Source organism: Crocodylus siamensis, chromosome 1 (assembly GCF_052110815.1).
Source record: "Crocodylus siamensis isolate JL-2025a chromosome 1, ASM5211081v1, whole genome shotgun sequence".
In the NCBI taxonomy this organism is placed as follows: Eukaryota; Metazoa; Chordata; order Crocodylia; family Crocodylidae; genus Crocodylus; species Crocodylus siamensis.
In genome coordinates, this window is record NC_143395.1 from 199048522 (window position 1) to 199072190 (window position 23669).

Genomic DNA, 23669 nt, shown 5'->3' on the forward strand with positions numbered 1-23669 from the left:
ACAGCTGGCACCTTTCTAAAATGGATCATAGAGACGTGAGACTAGAAGGGACCTCAAGAGATTATCTAGTCCAACCAGGGATCCACCCTGCAACCTTGGTGTTACTAGGCCCAAGATGTACCAGAGTTAAATGGCTACTCAATACCCACTGATTCTACAAGTGTCTGAACCTCAGTTATTTCTTGGTTTATTTGTCCAGGAGTGATACCTAAGGGTTCCCAGGCGAATCAGGGTGAAATTGTACGAGTAACTGAAAGATATGGGGCTGTTTCCCAATAGAGGCTGTCCCAAACTGCAAAAAGAAGAAACTGACTTTCCATTGGCCATATACTGCAAAACTAATACAATACTTTCCTGGACTTGGAGCCATCTACTTATTTTCAGTGCCATACAATACAGAAACACTATACAGGTTTCCCTTGATTTATGCAGGTTATTTATATGCGAATTCGCTCTTATGCAATGAGCATATTTAGACCCATACTTCATTATATGCAAGGTAAATTTGCTCTTATGCAATCAGCATAGGACATCCCCATCCCTCCCCAAGCAGGTAAGTCTGTGGGGGGAGGGGAAAGCAGCATGGCCCTACTCACACCAGCCCCGACTGCAGCATCCCTGGGCTGGACCATGCTCCACCCATCCCCTCATCTGCACTCACCTCTGCTAATGGGCTATGCTGTACCCTGGTGCAGGCAGCTGGTGTCAGCTGCTCCTGAGGCTGCTCCAGCATGGCAAGTGCTGCGCCACACACCACCTGGGGCTCCACTTGTCCGCACTCACTCCAGCCTGTGCTGGAGTGGCCCTGGGAGTAGCCACACCAGCTGACTGCACCAGGGCAGAGTGCAGCCCAGGGGCTACAGGCAGCTGGCATAGGCTGCTCCCTGGGCTGCTGCAGCAGGAGTTGGCGTGAGTGGGGACAGGTAGAGCCCCAGGTGCCTTGGGGCACAGTGCAGCCCAGCAGCTGCAGGCAGCTGGCGCCAGCTGCTCCCCGGGCTGCCGTAGCCAGGGCTGGAATGAGTGGCACTCTGTTCCCTCTGCTTTGCTGCCTTGTGCAGCCCCAAGAGTGGCACCCTTCCCTCCTCCCCTTCCCTAGTCCCATCCTCACTCCCTCCCCCCCGACCATGGGAACCTACCCCTATTTGTTACATTGTAAAGTGGGTTTGTTTTATGCAAATTCAGTTTATGCATCATTCTCTGGGAACATATGTACTGCATAAATTGAGGGAAACCTGTATAAGTAAAGAAAACACACAGAAATGTCAGCGTGTGGTACAGGTAATTTCCCTCAAGTTTAGAAAGAACGTACAACATAACATGCTCTACCAGTGTGGAAGGCCACCGCAGCCCAGGAACCCCTTGTGTTAGGTCCTGTCTAAATGCAGAACAGAGACAGCATTATATTTTAGTGCTAATTATCGTTTCTTGACCTTCTATGGATCTCCGGAGTGGGGATTAGAGCAGTCAACAGCGACAGAAGGGCTAAATAGGCTGGGAAAGAGAAACTTCCATTCGTTTTGTGGTAAACTTCTGCTTGTAAACAGTCTCCCCTTGCCATTACTGGAAGACAAGTCCCTACAAAAGAAATGAAACCATGAAAAAAAAACGGTGCTCCAAGCTACAGTCTACTCTACATGCTGCTTATCTGGCCCATTCCCACAACAATGCAACCAGCTTGAACACACTTGTTGAACAGCACTTGCCTGGCAGCTCTGCAAGTTTCTGGGGCTCCCCTTGCCTTCCTGTGTTTCATTGCTTTTCTGTTACTTAAGACTGGAACCTTTTGGTGTTTAGGACCACCTGTTTTTCCATGGAGAGGGGGTGGTAGATGGGAAATAGGAAGTGTTCTAGGCATAACCATACTACACATCAGTGAGTAAGAGAGACAGGAGGCAGAGTGATTCAGAGAGATGGGGTTGCCAATCGGAGAGGGATTCAGAGCAGAAATCCCCCGACAGTCCTTCCTATAGTACAAAAGGGCACCAAAGTTAGAGCAGTTGTAGCAGAGGGACCAGCCGGCCTTTCCCCACATCATTTCTTTATATTGTTAATTTATTGTTGCAATGATTATGATAGGGAAGAAACACTCTTTATCTATAAAACAGACAGCTCATGCAAACTTCCTCTGTAATGACCTGTTCCAACAGGAAGCTTGGAGCAGCAAAAGGATACTTCCAGGCCAATTTGAGTCCTTGGCCTTTTTACCCCTAACTGCTAACAAGCAAGATCTGGACCCCTGCTAAGTGTGTAGATTGCCTCCAAGACCACCTTCCAGACGAGTTTTGGTCACTATTAGTCTAGCTTGATTTGAACTAACCAGAGGGTTAAAACTTCTAGTCTAAACTAAACATGCCACCCTCACTTTTCTAACATGTATTACTAAACACTGCAATACTTCTGCAAACAAAAAGATGTCTTTTCCTGAGTAGTTGTTTAATCACTGAAGGACACGAGTGATAACAAGCTCATATACTCAACTAGGGTGATGAAGTAGCCCAAAAAATTAGTGTTCATAGCCTTGTTTAAGTTGCACATGATCATCTGAATCTGTGTCAGAAAAATCAGAAAAATACCTACAACTCAAGATCTGGAACAGCTACTACCCTCTGTTCCCAATAAGCTAACTAATGTTTACCAGCCAGCATACAGGTCAAGACAATGCAGTCCACAAAAGGAACAGCTGAACACAGGCTATTGATAAATTATATTCTCAAAGTAGCATCAGAGAAGAAGGGAAGGAACGCAAAGATAAAGGTTTCACAGGGCTTCCAATCCACAAGAAAGAAAGAGAACAACAGGTTTTGACAACGTACTGATAACAGATTTCTCCCTTAAACCGCAACACAAAGCCAAGAGAACAGATTAACATACAGAACAACAGTAGCAAGAGATTTCACATGAAAAATACTGTAGCTAACAGACAGCAGGGATTTCTCTCTTCCAGAGGTACCTTTATTCCTTAAAGTAATTTGTTTGAATACTTTGCCTCATATGCCAGTTGCACAATTTAGCCACCAGATGAGATTGACACAGACTAACATAAAGCTTTTTATGGTTGTTTGCCAAGTGGAACAGAAAGCTAAGCACCAGGTACCCATCAGCAGATTATGGTACAACAGCAGGAATGGAGAAAACAAGCCCATATAGAAGAGGTTACTCAATGAGAGTTTAATTAAACTCAAGGTAAAAGGAGGACGAGAAGGAATCACTAGTGATGCTGGACCATCTGCTTAGAACAGTTATGGTATTACAATTTAAGCCCCCAACCAGACTTGGGCTATCCCTGGAGTAAAGTGCTGCCTTTCAGACTGGGACTTTCTTCTTCAGTATTACTGGTCTGAAGACAAAATTTGGGACCGATATCCTTTATCAATGTTAAAGCAAATGATTCATTTTCATGCCTATGGTCGAGTGCTGTACAGAAACCCTCAGGATTTTATAATACACCAGAACCATTTGTGGCATCTGTCACACAAGTGTTCCTCCATTTTCTGTGCAGCAACAGGTCTAGGTTTCTGTCAGTAACTTGATCTTACTGAGTTCATGGCTTTTAGTCCCTGGTCACAGCCGCTAATAAACGAATATGTTGCTTCTTCATGTGTTTAAAAACAAATGAACTTCATATCCTGAAGTCGCTTAGAAAAAAAACATCATCCAGGGTTAAAAAAAAGCAAGCTAGATCACCAATTTAGGCTGCGAAGTGTGGACACAGTTCATAGTTTTTACTCTGCTACTAAAATTCCAGCCATTCTGTCATATAAATACAGTTTGATGGGGAAATCTCACCACCTTCATGGCAATCATCAAAAACCTATGGAAAAACATGAAAACAAGGTTAAGATTCACCACATACTGTGAGCACAAACCAACTGCAAGTACAAGTCTTCCATGTTCTCTCCACAGAGAAGCAGACCAAGAATTAGGGGGCACTTTTCCATGTGTTGCAGGGGTGGGCGGCAGGGGGCAGTGCTTTAATTAGTGGCTCCAAAAGCTGGTCCAATTAAAGCGCTGCCACACCTTCTGTATCAGCATCTGCATGCTTAAAAATGAGCTGTAGTTCAAGCACCTTGCCGCTATTTTTAAGCATGGGGATGCTGATACATGAAATGGAGGAGACTGCTGGAGTGCAGCAATTCCCACACTCCAGCGGACTTGATTAACCGAGTCTGCACTGACATGCTGGAATTCCCACAAGTTGGAGCAGCCTCCATGCTCATGTGGAGCCAGGAACTGCATCGAATCCCAATGATAAAGATTTCCACTTGTATTACACTGACACTTGGGGTCTTGAATGGGATCAATTTATGCTAATTCTACATGCAGAGAAAGCAGTTGACAGCCCCAGCCTTGAATAGGTTATAATCTAGAGCAGTGATTCTCAACTAGGGTACCAGGACACCTTGGGATGCTGCAAAGTATTTTGAAGGGTGCTGTGAGGTGTGAGGAAATAAACACAGACTTAGGCTTCTCTCTGCCTGGCTGCTGCCCCACCCTAACCGCCCAGCCTCTCTGCAAGGAAGCAGCTCAATTCTTAAAAGTTGTGGAAGGGTACCTTGAGGTTGAAGACCAATGATTTAGAGAGGAAAGGCACAGGTGTTCAGGAAGTAAAACAGTTTGCCAAATGACTCAGATGAGAACAGAAAACCACAGTCTCATGACTCCTAAGTCTAGTGCTCTCTCCACTGCAATATACTGTCAATGAATCAAGAATGTAACAGTGAAACAGCTACTCTAGGGGTTTTACATGCAAAAAAATCTTTCAGGTGCTTATGAGCAGCACCTGTAGAAATTCCACTACATTCACTAGCATGCTGTGCAAGAGCACCAGGGCAAAGAATATAATGAAGAGAGGTTAGAGAGAAGCTACGTTAAAAACGTTAATTGTTTCCTATCCACGTTGTAAAAGAAACACTTTTAGAAATCATTTATAGTTTAAGTTTTGCTTATTATTCATTTTTACATTTCTCAGCAGAAGACACTGACAGTAAAGTGACAGTGTCACTTTAAACTTCTTAGCCAGTATAATAAAGTTGCAGATTTTTGCTGGTTAATCTGAAAGGAAAACTGCTGCTAAAGGTTGGAGAGTCCCCCCCTCCCCCTGCTTAAATTTAGGACTGGATTTTTATTTATTTATTTTTTAAATAAAAACTACATTTTGGAGCACACCCAATTTGACATGGTCCTTCTAACATGCAATAAAGGAGAAGAAAGGAAACATGAAGAAAAAACTTCATGGCCCACATAAAAGGATCAATCATATTTACTCCATAACAAAGGCATTTACTTGATTTATTATACTAATTTACCTTAATTCATTATACTATAAACTTCTCTCTCTCTCACTTAAATGACATGTATATGTCTGTATGTAACTCAAGAATGGCTGGTTCTACCTACTCTAAACCTTCCAAAATCACTGAATACCACCTGAAGAAAATTATAGGCAGATTATTTTTCACTTGACCCTTTTTGGGGCTTCATAGATTTCATAGACATTAGGGCTGGAAGGGACCTCAGGAGATCATCGAGTCCAGCCCCCTGCCCAAAGGGCAGGAAGTCAGCTGGGGTCATAGGATCCCAGCAAGATAAGCATCCAATTTACTCTTGAAGGTGTTCAATGTAGGTGCTTGAACCACCTCCGCTGGCAGACTGTTCCAGACCTTGTGGGCTCGGACAGTAAAGAAATTCTTCCTTATGTCCAGCCTGAAACGGTCTTGCAGGAGTTTGTGACCGTTCGACCTCGTCATCCCTTGGGGCGCTCTGGTGAACAAACGTTCCCCCAGATCCTGGTGGTCACCCCTGATAAACTTATAGGTGGCCATCAGATCACCCCTGAGCCTGCGCTTTTCCAGGCTAAAGAGTCCCATGTCTCTCAGCCTGTCATTGTAAGATCTGTTTTCCTGACCTCTGATCATGCGCGTGGCTCTCCTCTGGACTCTCTCAAGCGTCTCCACATCCTTTTTGAATTGTGGAGCCCAAAACTGGACGCAGTACTCTAGCTGCGGCCTCACCAAGGCCAAGTACAAGGGGAGAATGACGTCCCGGGATTTGCTCGAGAAGCATCTATGGATGCACGCCTTCCATCGACTGGGATTACTTTGCGTCTCAGATAAACTGGTACCACTCTGTTTTGGATGCAGTGAATTCAGATCAATTGCCATTATTACATGGACACTTGCCTTTTTTCTCCACTCCACGTTAAACATTAAATGTTATGCTATGTTCTTTAAAAATAACGCAACATTTTTTACCTAAAATATGTTGTACCAAGTTCTTTGAAAATAAACAAACAGTGCAATTACAAAAATAACAACCTAGAAAAAGAACGGTGCTCTGGTGAGGTACCGGAGGACTGGAAGAGGGCCAACGTGGTCCCCATCTTCAAAAAAGGCAGGAAGGAGGACGCGGGAAACTATAGGCCGGTTAGTCTTACCTCGATCCTGGGCAAGAAAATTATGCTGGCACACATCCAGAGGGGGCCAGCCGGCTGCATGCTTAGGGGCAACCAACACGGGTTCATCAGTGGCAGGTCCTGTCAGACCAACCTTGTGGCCTTTTACGATCAGATCACCAGCTCATTAGATGCAGGGGTAGCAGTGGACATAGTCTTCCTGGACTTCGGGAAGGCTTTTGACTCTGTCTCTCACCCCGTTCTCATTAAGAAACTGGGGGGCCGTGGTGTAGACACCCACACAGTCAAATGGGTCGCCAACTGGCTGGAGGGCCGCACCCAGAGGGTGGTGGTGGATGGGTCCTTCTCAGCCTGGAAGGACGTGGGCAGTGGGGTTCTGCAGGGCTCAGTCCTTGGGCCTGCGCTGTTCAACATCTTCATCAGTGATTTGGACAAAGGGGTAAAAAGCACGCTGTTCAAATTTGCTGATGACACTAAGATGTGGGGGGGATGTGGGCACACTGGAAGGATGCAACAGGCTATAATCAGACCTAGACAGGTTACAAGGGTGGGCGGATGAGAATAGGATGGGGTTCAACACAGACAAGTGCAAGGTGATGCACCCCGGGAGGAACAACCGGCACCATACCTACAGGTTAGGGAACTCCCCTCTTGTCAACACGGAGGCAGAAAAGGATCTTGGGGTCATCATTGACTCCAGGATGAACATGGGCCAGCAGTGTGGGGAGGCAGTTAGGAAGGCCAACTGCACCTTGTCATGCATCCACAGATGCATCTCGAGCAGGTCCAAGGAGGTGATACTCCCCCTCTATGCGGCACTGGTCAGGCCGCAGTTGGAGTACTGCGTCCCGTTCTGGGCGCCACACTTCAAGAGGGATGTTGACAGCATGGAGAGGGTCCAGAGGAGGGCCACTTGCATGATCAGGGGACAACAGGGCAGGCCCTATAAGGAGAGGCTACGGGACCTGAACCTGTTCAGCCCCAAAAGCGAAGGCTGAGGGGGGATCTTGTGGCCTGTTATAAACTAGTCAGAGGGGATCAGCAGGCATTGGGGGAGTCCCTGTTCCCCCGACCACCGCCAGGAGTGACCAGGAATAACGGTCACAAGCTGGCAGAGGGGAGGTTTAGGTTAGATATCAGGAGGCGCTACTTCACAGTCAGGGCGGCTAGGGTCTGGAACCAGCTTCCAAGGGAAGTGGTGCAGGCTCCTACCCTGGGGGTGTTTAAGAGGAGGTTAGATGAACATCTTGCTGGAGTCATTTGACCCCAGTATTCTTTCCTGCCATGGCAGGGGGTCGGACTAGATGATCTGCTCAGGTCCCTTCCGACCCTAGAAACTATGAAACGGGTACTTCAGCTAGTTATGTGGCACCAAACTGACTAGCACCATGACTTTAAGGGACCTAGGGGTAACACTAGCTAGACCATAGTCTGAACATGAGCTGTCAGTGCAATCCTGTAGCCAGCAGGGCAAACAATACTCTGGAATGCATCAACTGATGCATGTCAAGCAAAACCAAGGAACTGATTCCTTCACTTTACTCAACATTGGTGAGACTGCAGCTGGAGTACCATGTCCAGTTCTGGGTGCCACACTTCAACAAGGATGTGGAAAAGCTTGAAAGAGTCCAGAGAAGAGCCACCTGTATGATCAGAGACTTGCGTGACAAGCTATACAAGGAAAGGCTGAGGGAATTGGGACTCTTCAGCCTAAAAAAAAAAGAGAAAGCTGAGAGGGGACTTGGTAGCACCTTACTGCTACACTAAGGGAGTACATCAAGGGTCTGGCAAACAACTGTTCACCAAGGCACCTTTGGGGAAAAGCAGGAGTAATGGCCACAAAACTCCTGGAAGACCATTTCAGACTCAACATTAGGAAAAACTTCTTTACCGTCAGGGTGTCCAGACCGTGGAATAAGCTCCCTCCAGAGGCGGTGGAATTGCCTACCCTGGAAATCTTCAAGAGGAGACTAGACTATCACCTTGCTGGGGTCACCTGACCCCAGTTGTCTTTCCTGCCTAGTACAGGAGAGCTGTACCCAATGATCTTGCGAGGTCCCTTCCAGCCCCATACAATCAATGAATCTATGTTATATAATTTATTATTACTAATTTATTATACTATAACTATTTGAAGTCAATGGGATAGTGCACATATGTAAGCTTAAGAGTGTGCCTAACTTTCTACACGATCTTTATATCTGCAAGCATCTCTTCCCTCCCCACAGCCCCAGCAAGCCACTTACTGGGCAGAGACCACAGGGGGTCCGAACTAGTCCAGTAGGTTGTATGATAGGATTGACAGCTCTGTACAGTTTCATTTGTCCGTCCACACTACCTACTGTCCCTTCCTTTGCAGCAATGATGGTCATCTCCACCTTTCCATCATAGATGAGTGTGTTTAAAATGGTTTCAATGTCCTCCATTGACAGTTCCACCTAAACAAAAAACAAACATTGGGAACAAGGGAAGGCAGATGTTACCAAATCCTAAAGACCAAAAAAAAGGTAAATTTTTATTACTGCTGAGTCTTTACAGTATAGTTTAAGTCCAGATAGGTGCATATAGCTTCCAATGGCTATAAAAAGGATATAATAAAGTTAGAAGCAGACTAAAACTAGTCAAATTCTTGCTGTTTTTTCACAGTCCTTAAGTTTAAGCTGGCCTATCATGTATATTTCCTAAGTGGCATGGGATCCCCGTGCACCTCCAATTTCTGTAATACTTCAAATACGGTACAATTCTCACTCTACAGGGAACTGACTGTCATTTTCTCACTCTTAAGATGAGCTGCCTTGCAAGCTCCAGGCCATACCTGGAGTACTGTGTCCAGTTTTGCCTGCCACCCCGCCCCCAAACGGATGTGGACAGATTGGAGAGAGTCCAGCGGAGGGCAGTGAAAATTGTTTGGGGGCTGGGGGCCATGACTTCTGGGGACAGGCTGAGGGAACTGGGCTTTTTAAGTCTGCAGAAGAGAAGGTTGAAGGGGGATTTAATAGCAGCCTTTAACTACCTGAAGGTGGTTCCAAAGAGGATGGAACTAGACTGCTGTCAGTGGTGGCAGATGACAGAACAAGGAGCAGTGGCGGCAAGGGAGGCTTAGGTTAGCTATCAGGAAAAAACTCTCTCACTAGGAGGGTGGTGAAACACTGGAATGGGTTACCTACAAAGGTGGTGGAGTCTCCATCTTTTTAGGTTTTTAAGGCCTGACTCAACAAAGCCCTAGCTAGAATGATCTAGTTGGGACTGGTCCTGCTTTGAACAAGGGGTTGGACTAGATGGCCTCCTGAGGTCTCTTCCAACCCTAATTTTCTATGATTCTAAGCTGCCTGCTTCCATACTGCCTAACCCACACTACCTATCCCCCTACCACTGCCTTCCTCATTACAGTGATGGGGGGGATGAATTTAAGAAGATCCTCCAATAATTAGATACTATACATGGGAAATGAAAATACATTTAAAATTTTCCATGTACAGAAACTAATTATTGGGAGTCATCTTAAATTCAAGGTTGCCTTGGATTTAGGTAAATATGGTACATTAACCCTCAGGCCCAGTTCCTCAACTTAATCATCATCGGCCATTTGGAAAGCAGTAAGTTGAATGTCATGCTGACCTTGCTGATCCCCAACTCACAAATGTATTTCCACACCTCGTGGGATGAAGCAAAAGAACTGTTTCTCTGTATCATTGGGTTCTGTTTGCTTTCTCGAGCTGCTTCTGCCTAGGAAAAGGTGAACAGGAGCAAAACAAAACAAGAGAAACAAAAAGAAAAACACAGTTACTGCTCACAGTCATGAGAAAACCTCTACCATATAAAAGCAGGAGTGGGTAAAATGCGGCCTGTGAGCTGGATGTGGCCCGGCAGGCCATTCTATCCAGACTGCAGGGCCCCTAAAAATTTAGAAAATTAATATTTATCTGCCCCTGGCTGCCTGTCATGTAGCCCTCCGTGGCTTGACAAAACTCAGTAAGTGGCCCTCCGCCCAAAATAATTGGCCAGCCCTGGTATAAGGTATTTCCCAGACACCTGTCTACAGTGCTTTCCAGAGACCATAGTTTTCTGCAGCAGATAAAAGACTCCACAAATTATGATGCACAATGTACATTAAGTGGCAACTTACAAGTTAAGCACCATATACAATCAGATAAATACATTAATGAAAAAGGGCAAGTACCATTCTGAATCTCGTTTACAGAGGTAAAATATCAGACAGACATATATGTGTACTATACATTTTGATGGGCAAGTGCAACTCATAGGTTGTTAGGGGCTGGAAGGGACCTTGTAGATCATCGGGTCCAGTCCCCCTGCACTAGGCAGGAAAAAACAACTGGGATCAAGAAGATGAAGGCTGTTTCCCTCAAGTTGGGACAGGAGGTACTGATTTCTAGGCAGAGTTTGCAATAATCAGGGCCAAACACTTCTTCCCTTCCCTTTCCTCCGATCCCCCTATAGAAAAAGCTAATTTGTTTCTTCCTATACAATTTGAAAAACACATCTGGCGGAATGAGGCTTTTTTTTTTCCAAAAAAGGTAAGAATTACAAGTTTAAAGGAGAGCTCCACTATGTTTGCACTATCAATACAAGTAAAAACCAGCCAAGAATTACAGCCCAGCAACTATGCAACAAAGTCTACTTTTCTGTATTAAGAGTTATGTAAAAACCTTTCAGCAACAGGTTTTTACATAAAAATAATTACTTAGCAAAACACCAGAAGATGGGTGTAGCAATCATCATCATCATCATCATCATAATAATAATAATAGTAATAATAATAATAATAATAACAACAACAACAGCAACCTTCTCTCACCTTGGACTGTAAGAATTTAAAACACTGTTGGTTTAGTACTTCCACAAATTCAGACTCAAAGTCTTGGTCACTGTACCATGCCCCACCAGTCACAGACCGGTCAGGCTGTAGGTTGTATAACATGTACACTTTCTTCTTTGAGGCCTAGTGAAGAATACATGCAGTTTTAAATAGCCAAGTTTCTTCCACATGAGAGAAGCATTTAACTAAGGACAGAAGCAATTTGTAAACAGTTGGCATGATCACTTCATTTCAGGGCAAATGGAATCCAACTGCCAGCTGCCTGAGGGGAGAGGCCACTCCAGCAGCCTCCTCAGAGGCATGCGGGAGGCAGCCCCAGCAGCTGGCGCAGGCAGGCTTCATGCCCCACCCTACACTGAACAGCAAATGTCACTTATGTTTGCTTGCACACTAACTTATAGCACTTGTAAGTCAAGCACAATAGTTCAAGCGCTTCTGTCAGGGGCTTTTTGAACATCTGCACCTAGACAAAGCTCCAATAATTCCAAAGCAGGGCATTATGCAGGATGTAGCAAAGTAGGCAAGCTTCGGCAAGGGATAGTGATTATGGACTCAGCAGTAAATTAAGAAAAGGGTTTTATTACATTGAACTGAGATGCAGACTGAACACGTTTTCAAGGAAAAATTACTGAAAATTCATTAAAATCCAGCAACAAGTGACAAAGACATTTCACATTATGTACACAACATATACTCTGCCTTTTCCAAGAACTGAAGGGCAAATAGGCTGCAAAAGCCACACTATAAATAGTTCGCATATTCCACAGCTGGCATTTATAAACTGGGTTAAATGCTTTTTCAACTCTTTAAAGTTTATGAGTATAACAAGACACATTTAAAAATCTATCGCTCTTCCAAGCAATTCTTAAACATATATATTTGCTACTTGCTTAAATTTGGTTCTGAATACAAATGCTTAGTTTATCCTACTCATTTCTAACGTTGTGATTCAGAAATCATACACTTCCATTTAAGAGAACAATGTTTAAAAAAAAGTTTTGACTGCAAAATCGTCTGGGAAGGATGAAGCAAGGAAGTTTTAATTTGACCTAAACAACACATAGCAATAACAAGGTAGGATTTTAGTACAATTCCCAGTTTCTCTTCACTAAAGCCATCATGCCTCTATGCACATATAATATTTTTGCTTGAATTGCAACTTATATCCCAGTCCTTCATGGCTTTACAAAGAAGTTAAAATACTGCCAGCAATTTGGAGAGGAGCAAGGTGCTACACAGAGGGCATGTTTACATGCGATGCTGCATAACAGTAGCAACGCACTCCCTCGTTATAGCACGCTACTACAGCAACACAGCAGCTAAAAATAACCATGTGCAGCCAGCATGGCGCAGTACAGGTTGTTTCTGGGTTGTATGGCCACATGTAGATGTGCTCAGAGAAATTAAATGACTCACCCAAGATCACAGATTCAATAACAAAGCTGGAAGAGAACACAAATTTCTTGACTGCTAGTCACCTGCTCTAACGATCACACCGTGGAGCATGTATTTCAAGTAGTTAAGAACTCTGGATTACTCACCGCCACAGACTTGACAGCTTTAATGAGTTTCTTGCTCTCCAAGTTTTTCAGTATCTTGTTGATCTCTGTTAAAGGCAGATTACTTTTGTATCTAATATCCCTGCTCCAAATACCTGTTTAAAATAAAAAAGAAGAAAAGTTGTTGAATTAAAATGAATATGAACTGAGCATTATAAGCCTCAGGAACAAGTTTTGTTCTTATATCCAAATCAAGTCTCACAATGTTCCTTCCCAACTCAAAGCTCACATTATATCATTATACCACTAAACAGGATGTACTGTATGAGAACACTCATTATTCTACCCTCTGTCTGCAGTTGCCATAAAAAGAAATTGTCTACTCCGAGGGCTTTTATGGGCTGATTCGGTTCCGGCACTGGAACAGGCCAAGATATACAGGAAAGAATAGTGAGAAAATTTCCCTCACTTTTTTAAAATAAAATAATAATTTAAGAAACACTTCAATAAAAGGTTGTGACCAACTCACCCTTCTTGTTTGCAGAACAGGCTATATAAAGGGGAGGCATATGGAAATGTGGGTTTTGAGGTCAGTCTTTGAGGGGGCTTTGGCTCTGAAACTTAATCCCTCATCCCTCAGTCTGACACAGTCCTAGTCTGATGATTCTCACACACTTCAAACTGTTTCCCAGGCTTCTTAAGAAGGTTTTGGATCAGAAAACCTCACAGGAGAGGCCATTACTTTGTGGAGAATACAAATGTTTAGTCCCAGCGGGGGGGAACAAGGGAAGGAGCTGGCTGAAATCCTATTATAGACACCAATTCTTTAGGCTTGTTTGTTCTAGATAAGCACTTTACACCTTGGTGAGAAGCTCTTCAAATAAGCAAAAAAGTTATAACCGGTAATGCTTTGTTTATAGATCACTATGCCTTACATTGGGAAACAGCATTACACCTTCACTTCCACTCCCACCTCCAAATACATTTTAAGTGACAGAGCTAGTTCAAGATTATAACTAATATTCTTTGTCAGTGAGGTACCTTTGTTGCCTGCATCCTCTATAATTTGATAGACCAGCTTCTCTTGGTTGTCAGATCCCTTCATTTTACTGTAAAAGACAGATTACAAGGAGATAAGACTACTGGTTTAATTAACCTAAGAGACGTAAACACAAAAAAACCTAATTCAATGCACAAAAAGTGGATTTTGTTGGGGCAGGGAGAGTTTGTGGGTAGGTAGGGAGAATAGCTAGGTTTGGAGGATTTCCCGTTGGAAGCAGATCTAGTCAATTTTATTCCACTTTGCACAGGCAACTTGAGATGTGAGATAACACCCTATTTTATGATCAGTGACCCCCCATTTAGTACCCTGGCGACTTCAACTGGATTTTACCCAAGTATACAGATCTGCTCACAACATTTTATGGGGGCTACTCACCATGAGTAACACTATGCCTGGCAATATTTACAGGATAAAGCCCAAAGGAAGCCAAAACTACATGTTGGAACAAATGAGTTAACAAACATTTTATAATTGCCATCCTGAAATGATGCTGTCTTCTCTCCAAGATTGCAGCGAGAGCTGGTGAGGAGCTATAACCAAAGGACTGTTCCATTAAAAAAATAAATAAAATAAATAAATCAAGCTCACCTAGCATTTTGAGAATCTTTGATTCTGTAGAGAAGACCTGCATTGCTCCTGAGAAGGTCCAACTGTCCCTGGAAGAGAGACACAAACTAATTAATCTAGTACTTGGCTCTTTGCCAAGAGCAGGAGTTTGACATTTACCTTCTATACTTTATAGACACAAAATGTCACTTAATTATATTTGACTAAGATTGCTGAAAAACATAATACATTTTCACCTTCTGGAAACACCATAGCATTTTAAAATCAGTTGGCTTAGCAAGTAACACCGGTCAGTAAAGGTCACAGACACTGCTCCCAGCCTCTTTCTGTAATTGGAAAACATTAACTTTTTGCTCCCTTCCAACTGCATAAAGGCTATCAAGTTCCAGTGTACGCTTCCTGCAGCCTGCAATAACATGCCCATTTATTTAAACAAAAACACTAACAAATTGCCATGTGTACAGGTTAAAAGCAGTGTAAGAGCTTGAAGGCTTCCCAATTTCCAATGGCAGGGTCAGAGCCTTGATCTAATGGCTAAATTAGGTCACAAGAGAATGGCTGGAGGATCATAAACAGCATAATGTTAATAGCTGTCCTCTTCCCCCAGGTCAAGTAGTCAACAATGCTCCCAAAGGGGTTGTTCCATCCTTAAACACGTAACCGTCATTACCTTGCCAAATATCAGACAGTCTCTTAGCGTTCCTTTCCAGCATCATCAGACATACTCCAGGCTTTTTTAACCCAACTCAGTAAGGTCTCAGACAAGGATGTGGTGCAAAAAACTCTCCATATCAAGGACAAGCATCCCCACTGATGCTACTAGCTATTTCTCTAGCCTTTATAACTGTTGCTCATGAGGTGCTGCTGTCCTGCTTTTGGGACCTGAAGGTGGCAGCTAGACACAGGCTAATCGGCTCTGCTCCTTTCTGTCTTAGAGATCACTAAGGATTAGAGGTGCAATGATACATCAGTCCATATTGTATCAGCACTGATAAAAGGAAAATTGACATTAGCAGCAATCTGCTTCTTTGGCCTATGTGGCCAATAATGTCACTGATACATAATGTCACTGGCCACAGCACGCATGTGGCCAGCTTGGAGAGCAGAGTCTGGCTAGTAAGTTTGTTGCAGGGTGGGAAAGGCATGGGATGGGGGGTTCACAGATTGGGGCTCCTGTGATGAGAGAGAGAATGGGGGTGGGGCTGGGGCAGGCACTGTCCAGCCGAGGCAGGGCACGGTGTGGAACAGAGCCATGAGAGGCTCATCCCGGGGCTGCAGGGGGCAGATCTTGCCACTGTGCCCACTTGCGGGGGAGCGTGTGCCCCCCAGATCTGTGCTCGGGGCAAGGGCTGCTGTGGGCTGGGTGTGGTGCCAGGCTCTTCCCAGTGAAGAGCCTGGGCCAGGGTTGCATTTGTGTTGGGTGATGGCGGTGCCCAGCTATGCATTCCTTAAGATGTGGACAAAACAGGTGGCTTCATCCAGCTGTTTCACAAGCTCAGTCCACTTCCAAATGGGATGTATAGTAAAACATTTAAACCATTTTTACCACAAAGCCTTTAGTAAAAATTGCCAACATCCCCTTATTTGAGTGTACTTGCCCCTGTCGTCACAGCAACTATCATTTTCAGGACCCTAGTCTCTTCTCCACAGCACTCCCAAAGACCAGTAGGGACCAAATTGCATTCTTTCATTTCAGCATACAGATCTTGTCATCATCACCTTTGTTATCTCAAAGGACTATTGCAACAAACTCTACCTAGGGCTGACCCTGAAGCCCACCGTACTTATTTTTTTAGCTAGGACAACCTGATGACACCATATTACATCAACATGCTTGCCTGTCCACCACTATGCAAGTGAAAGCTCAGAAGAGTGCAGGAGCACATATCACCCCCCGAAAAACATAATTCCTGGACCACCACAGCTACAACATCATGAATACAGTACTACCATACACTTGACGCTTGGAACGAAAAGATGAGTGCAGGATACATTCAATAGTGACCTTTTGCTTCTAGTATTTAGTGTGGACATCTTTTTCTACATCGAGCCATAAACCTGGCCACTTTTAAAGCAAAAGGTCTTGTTATTATTATGACAAGACCAAGGCATGGGATTTCCTAAGAGTCTGCTGACTACAATTCACCATCACAAACGCTCTCAGGGAAGCTGCTCTGTTCACTGTGGAGGAACTGCAAGGAACCTGGGTCACCATTTTGGCATAATACTGGCTGGTGCTATTTGAGCCTGTGCAGCTATACTCGATTATGTGGGCATTACAGAATAACAAATGCAACTAAAATTAAAGCAGATTAAGAGGTCAGAGAGAAGCTCAAAACAAAATAAAAATCAGCCTTCAATCCTGAATCTAGTAGAATTTGAGTGAAATACAGGTCCCAATGAAGCCAGTGGCAAAACTTCCTTTGACATCAGTGGATCTTGACTTCCACTTGGTCTTCCAAGGGAATAAATTTGCTTAATGACCCAATTGTGTTATCCCTGAGCTAAAGAAGAATAGCAGTACGCAGCTGCTAACACCGAACAAAACACATTTTCTGCTCTAGCCAGTCCGAAGAAGGCCCAGCTCTGCAGTCACACCTGCTTCGGAAACAAGGGTGAGGGCAGGGAGGCTGTGAGGGGATGGGCTGGTGCCTTCACCAAGCAGATGCAACCCTACCATAGAGAGCAGCCGGTTGATGGCCATGGCCCGCTGCTGGGCGTCCGTGTGGGGCATCTCGTTCTGGATCACCTGATCTGTGATGCCATGGGGGAACTGATGGCAGAGCTCGATGATCCTGAGTGGGATGAGGAGAAGTCAGTGTGGGTTAGGGTTACCATACGTTACCATGGACCTTTCCTGGACATGTCCTGTTTTTGGGTCCTCCTATCTCTGTCTAGGCGCTTTTTTTAAAATATCAGCAAGTGTCTGGGATTCTGCTCTTCCCGACTTGCCCCAGCAGCGGGAAAAGTTAACTAGAGGCTGGTCACCAGTTCTATGAGCACGGGCCCCAGCAGCTGCAGAGGCGGCAGGCTAAGGGGGAGGGAGGGTGTGCCTGCCTGCTAGTGCTGGGGCTGCAGCAAGGACGGGAGGCAGGGAAAGGGAGTTGGGGTCAGCAGGGAGCTGTGGGGGCAGCAGGCTGGGAGGGGAGGGGAGAGCAGGGGGCTGGGGATCAGGAGGGGTACAGGAAGGCTGAGGGGGGGTAGGTGGCTAGGAGTGAGGGCTAGGGGCAGGGCAGGGCAGGGCAGGGCAGGGACATTTCACTATCGCCCCATCCATCATATATCCCTCCCCCCACCTACAGGTACCCTCTTTGTTAAAAATGGAAATCCGGCAACCCCAGTGCGGGGCTCCCCCACAGCCCCGTGCCTGCCCCGCCAGAGACACCGCAAGACCTGCCCGGCACCTGTTCTCTACGTCCAGCGGGTCCGGGACCTCGGGCTTCACCTTGACCTCGGCCATAGTGCTGGGGGGGGGGAGGGCGCCTCCCCGCTCCACGCTCCCCACGTACAACCCCCCGGCAGCGGCACCGGGGCCGTGCGGCGCGCACTAATGACGTTAAACCACAAACTCCGCCCCCACCGAAAGCCATGGGCGCCGGTTGCGAAGGAGCGGGCGGTGGACCAATGAGAGGCCGCCGCCTCAGGGGGGCGGGGCTTGGTGGGGAGCGTCCGTGGTAACGGCGGGGCGAGGGGAGCGCGAAGGAGAGGGTGAGGGCCCTGGGGGTGGGGGCGAGTTTCGCCGCGCTTTTATCTGCTTTGCCCGCCTGCGTGCGGGGGGGGGGCGGGGGGAGATGGGTATGTGTGTGTAGGGGAGTGTGGAGGTGTATGGGGGGGTGTATAGGGAGACTTGTGTATGGGGGATGTGCATATACATGTATGCACCGCTGCAGGTGTGCGCACACACATGCCCCCCTCACACGTTCATTTTAAAAGTCATATGCTGTTTTGTTTTTTAGGGGTCTGCACTTAGGGAAAAAATGGCTGCTGGTTCTGTCCTCGTGCCTCAGATTATACCGCTTCAGCTTCCTCTTGCCGGGAAGGCGAAACATGAAATAGACACAAACACCCTTCTTGAAATAAAGTCAGGTACAAACAGCAGCTTTCAGTCTGCAGTGGAAGCTCTTCTTCTGCAAATTGATGTCCATGCTTTTTGATACTGCATTTGTATTCACACCTTTTTCACAGGTACCCATTTCAGCATAAATGATACGGGTCTTAATCCTGCAAACACACCTGTGCTTTATACGCGTGGGTAGTCCGACTGTAGTAAATAACACTATTCACATAATGTAAACTGTAAGGTAAATCATAGGTGTCAGTATTTGCACCATCAGGGGCTTTAATTGCACCACTTTTGTCCTCATTCCATTTGAAGTGCTGCTGTGTTTGTTCTGTAATCACGGTGTAGTATGAAAACCTGGGCATTTGATGATTTTGCAGTTTGCTATGATTTTACAAAACTGGGACTTTCTGGTCAGTTCTACTCCAGAGGCCATATCTGCCACTTCTGAAATTCCAGTTTCTATTTTTCAGCCATAATCCATGTTCACATTAGAACGTGCAAGATTTAGAACTGGTGTTCGTTTTCATACAAGATCACCTGCTCTACAGTTATCTTCTGAGAAGGGAAATCCCTGTGATGAAATTGTGCGACTATTTTGTCACTGAATTTTGTGAGGCTTAAAAGTTGATATAGTCCAGGCCTTGCAATCACTTGCACACTTGCTTAATTTTGCTTAGATGAGTAATTAAGCATATGCGAGCCTTGGCAGTACTAGGCTTCCTTATTTTTGAAAAATTCCCAATATAGTTTTAATGCATATCTTATTTGTGTCTTGCAGATACCCCTGATGTCACCATATACTACACTTTAGATGGAAGTAAACCAGAGCTCTTTAAAAAATCTTGCTATGGAGAGCATAACACTTTTAAGTATAAAGAACCTATCACCTTGCCTGATGGGAAAATAATGGTCAGAGCTATGGCAGTCACAAAGTAAGTAGCAACTGTCTATCTTATATTGTTGTTGTTGTTGTTGTTATTTATACTGCAGCAGTGCCTGAGAATGGCAGGGATCTTGTCAGGGATCTTGACTACCCTGTGCCAGGTGCTGTACAAATACGGAATGAAAGATACTCCTTGCCTCACAAGGCTTACAATATAAGTGCCTTGTATGGATTCCTTTTCATTGATATCAGTTTGCCACCATATTTATTAGAATTTACTAATTATTTGCCATGGTCATTAGTCATGGATGAGGGCCCACTTTCACTAGGCACTATAGAATCTTGCCATGAAGAGTTTTCATCATAAATACGTTTGTATAATAAAAGTAAATTATTAAGAAAATAAAAATTAGTGAGTCCACTTCAAAAGATGAGCTAACACATTTTCCTGCTAATGCTGTGTGGTAGTTTAATATTCCTTTTCCCATTTTACACATGGCAGTCCAGAAACGGAAGCAGTCTTTCCAGGTTTCTGTGGGTGTGGACACGTAACAATTGAACCATTTAAAAAAATGTCACTGATTGGGAACTGGTTCACAATTGTCATGGGTCAGAGATGTTGGCATATACAGTGCCCCAGCCTTCCAGGTAGAAGGATTGCCTTTTAGTCATTGAAGAATTGTAGCTCCAACACCAGAGGATGGAAGTAAGCACTCAGCCCAGCCTGCCTCACATTGGGCAAGTAATGGGAGGAGAGTGCTTACAACTATGCTTTGAGGATCCTAAGAGGTGAGTGACCTGTAATTGTGGTTCACTTTTTTGCTTTCCCTTTTCTCCTAAACATGAATTTATTAAAGTTCAGTAGCATGCACTTGACCAAAGTCTGCAGTGTGCTTATCTGCCTTTGGAGGGGAGAGGGGGAGTGCTTGGATCCATATTTTTGGGTTCCCAGGGGGGTCATGATGAAGGACCATGGTTGAGTTGCGGATAAGAGCACAGCTGGTTGCTAGAAAAATAGCTTTCATTAAACAAGCAGTGCCCTATAAATGTGGTAAAAAGTGCCAACAAAAAAAAGAAGGGACACTAGAATTTTGGCCCTTTACCAGAGCAGAGAGTTAGAGCAGAGCGGGGGAGAGGGCATGAGAAGTGATGCAGTGTTGGGTGCTTAGACCATGGAAACCCCCACCAACCTGAGTCATGGAAAACTTGGACTCCACAAATAACATTGACACAGTTCACAGTGAACCAGTTCAAAAGAGTACTTGGTTTTCCAGGTACTCATCTGAACCATTCCAGGCAGTTTAAAATTGGTTTAACAGACTTGTATGTCTATATCAGGTTTAAACAGCATGTAAACCATTCTTGGTGTTATGTCTGTCCAGACCCAAAGCACAGTGCTCAAGCCCATCCACTGGGTTAGTAGTAGATTAAAGTCTGGTTGTTCATAATCCCAGCCACCCAAGCATCACTAGATCACACTGGGTGCATCTACACATGCAAATGCTGCTAGATGGGTTTACTCCACAGTAATTTACTGGGGAGGAAACCCACCCTGGGCAGGCATCTATATGTGCAGGCATTTGGGACCAGATTTGCTCCCAAACAGAGCAGCCCAGAGAAGGATGCTCCCACCCTGCTCTGGCCTCCTGAAGCAGCCAGGGGAAGCTTTAGGCTTCCACTGGGTGCAAGTGCAGGGGCTGGCAGAGAGTATGGAGCCAGGAGACAGCTGTCTCCTGGTGGGGGCTGGGAGACTGCTCTTTGCCCCTGGGAGGTGCCTGCTGCTGGGGTGGGCACCAGTGGTGAAGTCTGGCTTGGGACTGTGTTCCCCTGCCCCAGCAGCAGAAAGCTCCTGGCCCCGGCTCCACAGCTGGGGGCAGGGGACTTGGAAATTGCTGCAAGGGAGGGGCAGGTCCCAGCCTCCTACCCCAGTCCACCAGTGGGGCAGCTAGCAGCAAACCTTAGCTAGGCGCAGATTTCCCCCTCAGCTGGAGTTGGCTGGGAGCTGTTCCACCAGTGGGGCAGCTAGCAGTAAGCCCCAGCTTGGTGGAGATTCCCTACTCAGTCAGGGACTCACTGCTAGTTGCCCCACTGGCAGATGAGGTCAAGGGCCTGGGACAGCTCCCAGCCACCCCTGGCTTAGCAAGGAATCCTTGTCCAGCTGGAGGCTCACTGCTAGCTGCCCCACTGGCGGATTGGGCAGAGGGCTGGGACCTGCCTGTCCTCTGCAGCTCTTTCCAAGCCCGCTACCCCCAATTGTGAAGCCAGGGCCAGGAGCTCCCTGCTGCTGGGACAAGGGATCATTGTCCCAGCCTAGGCTCTGCCACTGGAGCCTGCCCTGGCAGCAGGCAACTCCCTGGGGCAGGGAGCTGTCCACCCTTCCTCCCACCTTCTCTCCTCCTCCTCGCCAGCTGCCCAACTGACTGGAAGCAAATTTGCTCCCGGTCAGCTGTCTACACATGCAGACGCTTACTGCGCAATACATTGATCTACTCCACAGCAAATGCAGGTAGCAAATTAATTATGTATTTACTGCATAGTAAGGCATGTGTAGATGGCTGACTGGGAGCAAATTTGCTTCCAGGCAGCAGGGGGCAGGAGATTGATCCCTGCCCCTGGGAACTTACTGCACAGTAAAGTGTTCAACTGTACAGTAAAGCGTCTTGAGTAGACACGTGCACTGTCTCCTAATATTAAAATTCAAGCACTTGAATTTTAAGCGATGTGACCTGGCCATGGTGCCACTAGTTTCTTGTGCAGCATTTGTGGATGTTGGAGCATACTTTTAGGTTCCACTCCCTGGGTTTTGGGGCTGAGGTATCAATGACATGTTGAGTGTGTTGCAGCAGAGAGTGCTGGCCTAAGCTGCTGTTAGATCTGCACTATGGACCCCTAATTATAAGTAGTCATACAAAGTAGGAGATAATTCTCTTTTGGGTTGACCATTGAGAACACTGGTGATTGCCAGCATGATGTGTCTTGGGGCCTGCAAAGTAGCCAGTGGTCCATGGATATTTAGCACACTTATAAACATGCACCAGCTTTCTAGGATTCTGCTCAGTGCATATTGAGCCAACACTGGAAACTGGAGCTTCACAACTCAAGTACAGTATAGCTCATAGAACAAAGTAAATTGGGATGACTTGGACAGGGAGAACAAATGGCTTGATCCTGCTTTGCATCCACCAAACTTGTGACTAGCATGAGAGAACTTCACCCTAAAACCCAGTCACCTCAAATACCCTCACTTTAACTCTGCCTGTTCATGTTATGTTTACAAGGTGTTGGAGATTTTCCCTTCACCTGAATGTCTAGGTGATTGCTTATGCTTATCATTACTGGCACCAATGCAGAGTGTTTGCTTCCACTTGCCCTGGAGTTAAATAACCTCATACTCACTGTGCAAGGGCTTGCACGATCAGGGACTTTGCATAGTTCCTGCTGTCACTGCCTAGACCTGCACTTGTTTTGATTATTGTATTGATAAGACACTTTCCCAGATTTTACAACCCTGATAAACAGCTGGCCTGGAATTGGCATTTCATATATGCTAAATGAATAGCATGGATGTAGAAAATCTATGACACAAAAATCACCTCTCTAACAGGGAGCACTGCAGTCAGGACAGCTCATTGCTGTATGCCCAGTGTTGCACTAAAATGGCTACACTGCGTATGTTTCAGGGCATGGTGCACATGGAATAGGCATGAAATGCTTCACCGCAACACTCCCTAGTAGGGTCTTGGACAATGAAGAAAAGTCCTGAATGTCAGCAATGACATTTATGAATGACAGATGCTGACGTTTAACACATCAGCCACAGAGATAAATACTCCCGTACCATACATCCTTATGAATAATGGGGAGCATGCTGCCTTCCCTCATGCAAACAAATAGCACTCTAGTAAGGCATATTGGGAGCATTTTGTGTAAAAGAGGAACAGGTATTAAATGTATCTATTTTTTTCTATCCATTTTTATCGGTGAATTTTATCGTACCTAGAATATCAGTGGTTTTTATGATGCATTGATTGATTGGAAATATTGACTGGGATTATGCTTGTTTGATGCAATAGTAGTCTGCTGTCCAGAAGGAGGAGTTTCAAGACAGGACCTATTTTCAGTGTTGATTTACTTTTTACTGCACATAATTTTGTGGTATACCTTTTTACTGACTTTCAGGGACTGCAGAGAAAGTGCCATTGTAACAAAGATGTTTTTGGTAGAATACAAGCCACCAAACATACTGTTCTCTGATGAAGATAATGATGAGAATTTCCTGAAGGACCTCTTCAAACAGGCAAGTTATAGTAACAGTAAGTCCTTGTTTAGCCGTAACAGTATT

General features: G+C 45.4%; 2 protein-coding genes across 5 annotated transcripts in view; one reads left to right on the forward strand and one right to left on the reverse strand.

Moving 5' to 3' along the window:
- Positions 1–2692: 2692 nt before the first annotated feature.
- Positions 2693–17915, reverse strand: POLR3F (RNA polymerase III subunit F). 4 transcript variants are annotated; one of them, XM_090052119.1, is made up of 9 exons: positions 17786–17915; positions 17059–17176; positions 14403–14470; positions 13793–13860; positions 12794–12906; positions 11232–11375; positions 10067–10138; positions 8659–8850; positions 2693–3811 (listed from the first exon to the last, which is right to left on the reverse strand). In XM_090052119.1, exons 1-9 carry the CDS (start codon positions 17839–17841, stop codon positions 3734–3736), a joined length of 909 nt encoding a protein of 302 aa, XP_089908245.1. In that variant the 5' UTR covers positions 17842–17915; the 3' UTR covers positions 2693–3733. The 4 variants fall into 4 exon arrangements, with proteins under 4 accessions (XP_089908245.1, XP_089908236.1, XP_089908262.1 ...); XM_090052110.1 differs by having other exon boundaries at positions 10031–10138; XM_090052136.1 differs by lacking the exon at positions 11232–11375.
- A 129-nt stretch (positions 17916–18044) lies between these two features.
- DZANK1 (double zinc ribbon and ankyrin repeat domains 1) overlaps positions 18045–23669 on the forward strand; it is a 47328-nt gene continuing 41703 nt past the window's right edge. The window contains exons 1-4 of the mRNA XM_090052151.1: positions 18045–18089; positions 18338–18467; positions 19223–19376; positions 23507–23624. Of these exons, the coding sequence (XP_089908277.1) occupies positions 18359–18467; positions 19223–19376; positions 23507–23624 (381 nt within the window). The 5' untranslated portion in view covers positions 18045–18089; positions 18338–18358. The remainder of the gene's footprint in view (positions 18090–18337; positions 18468–19222; positions 19377–23506; positions 23625–23669) is intronic.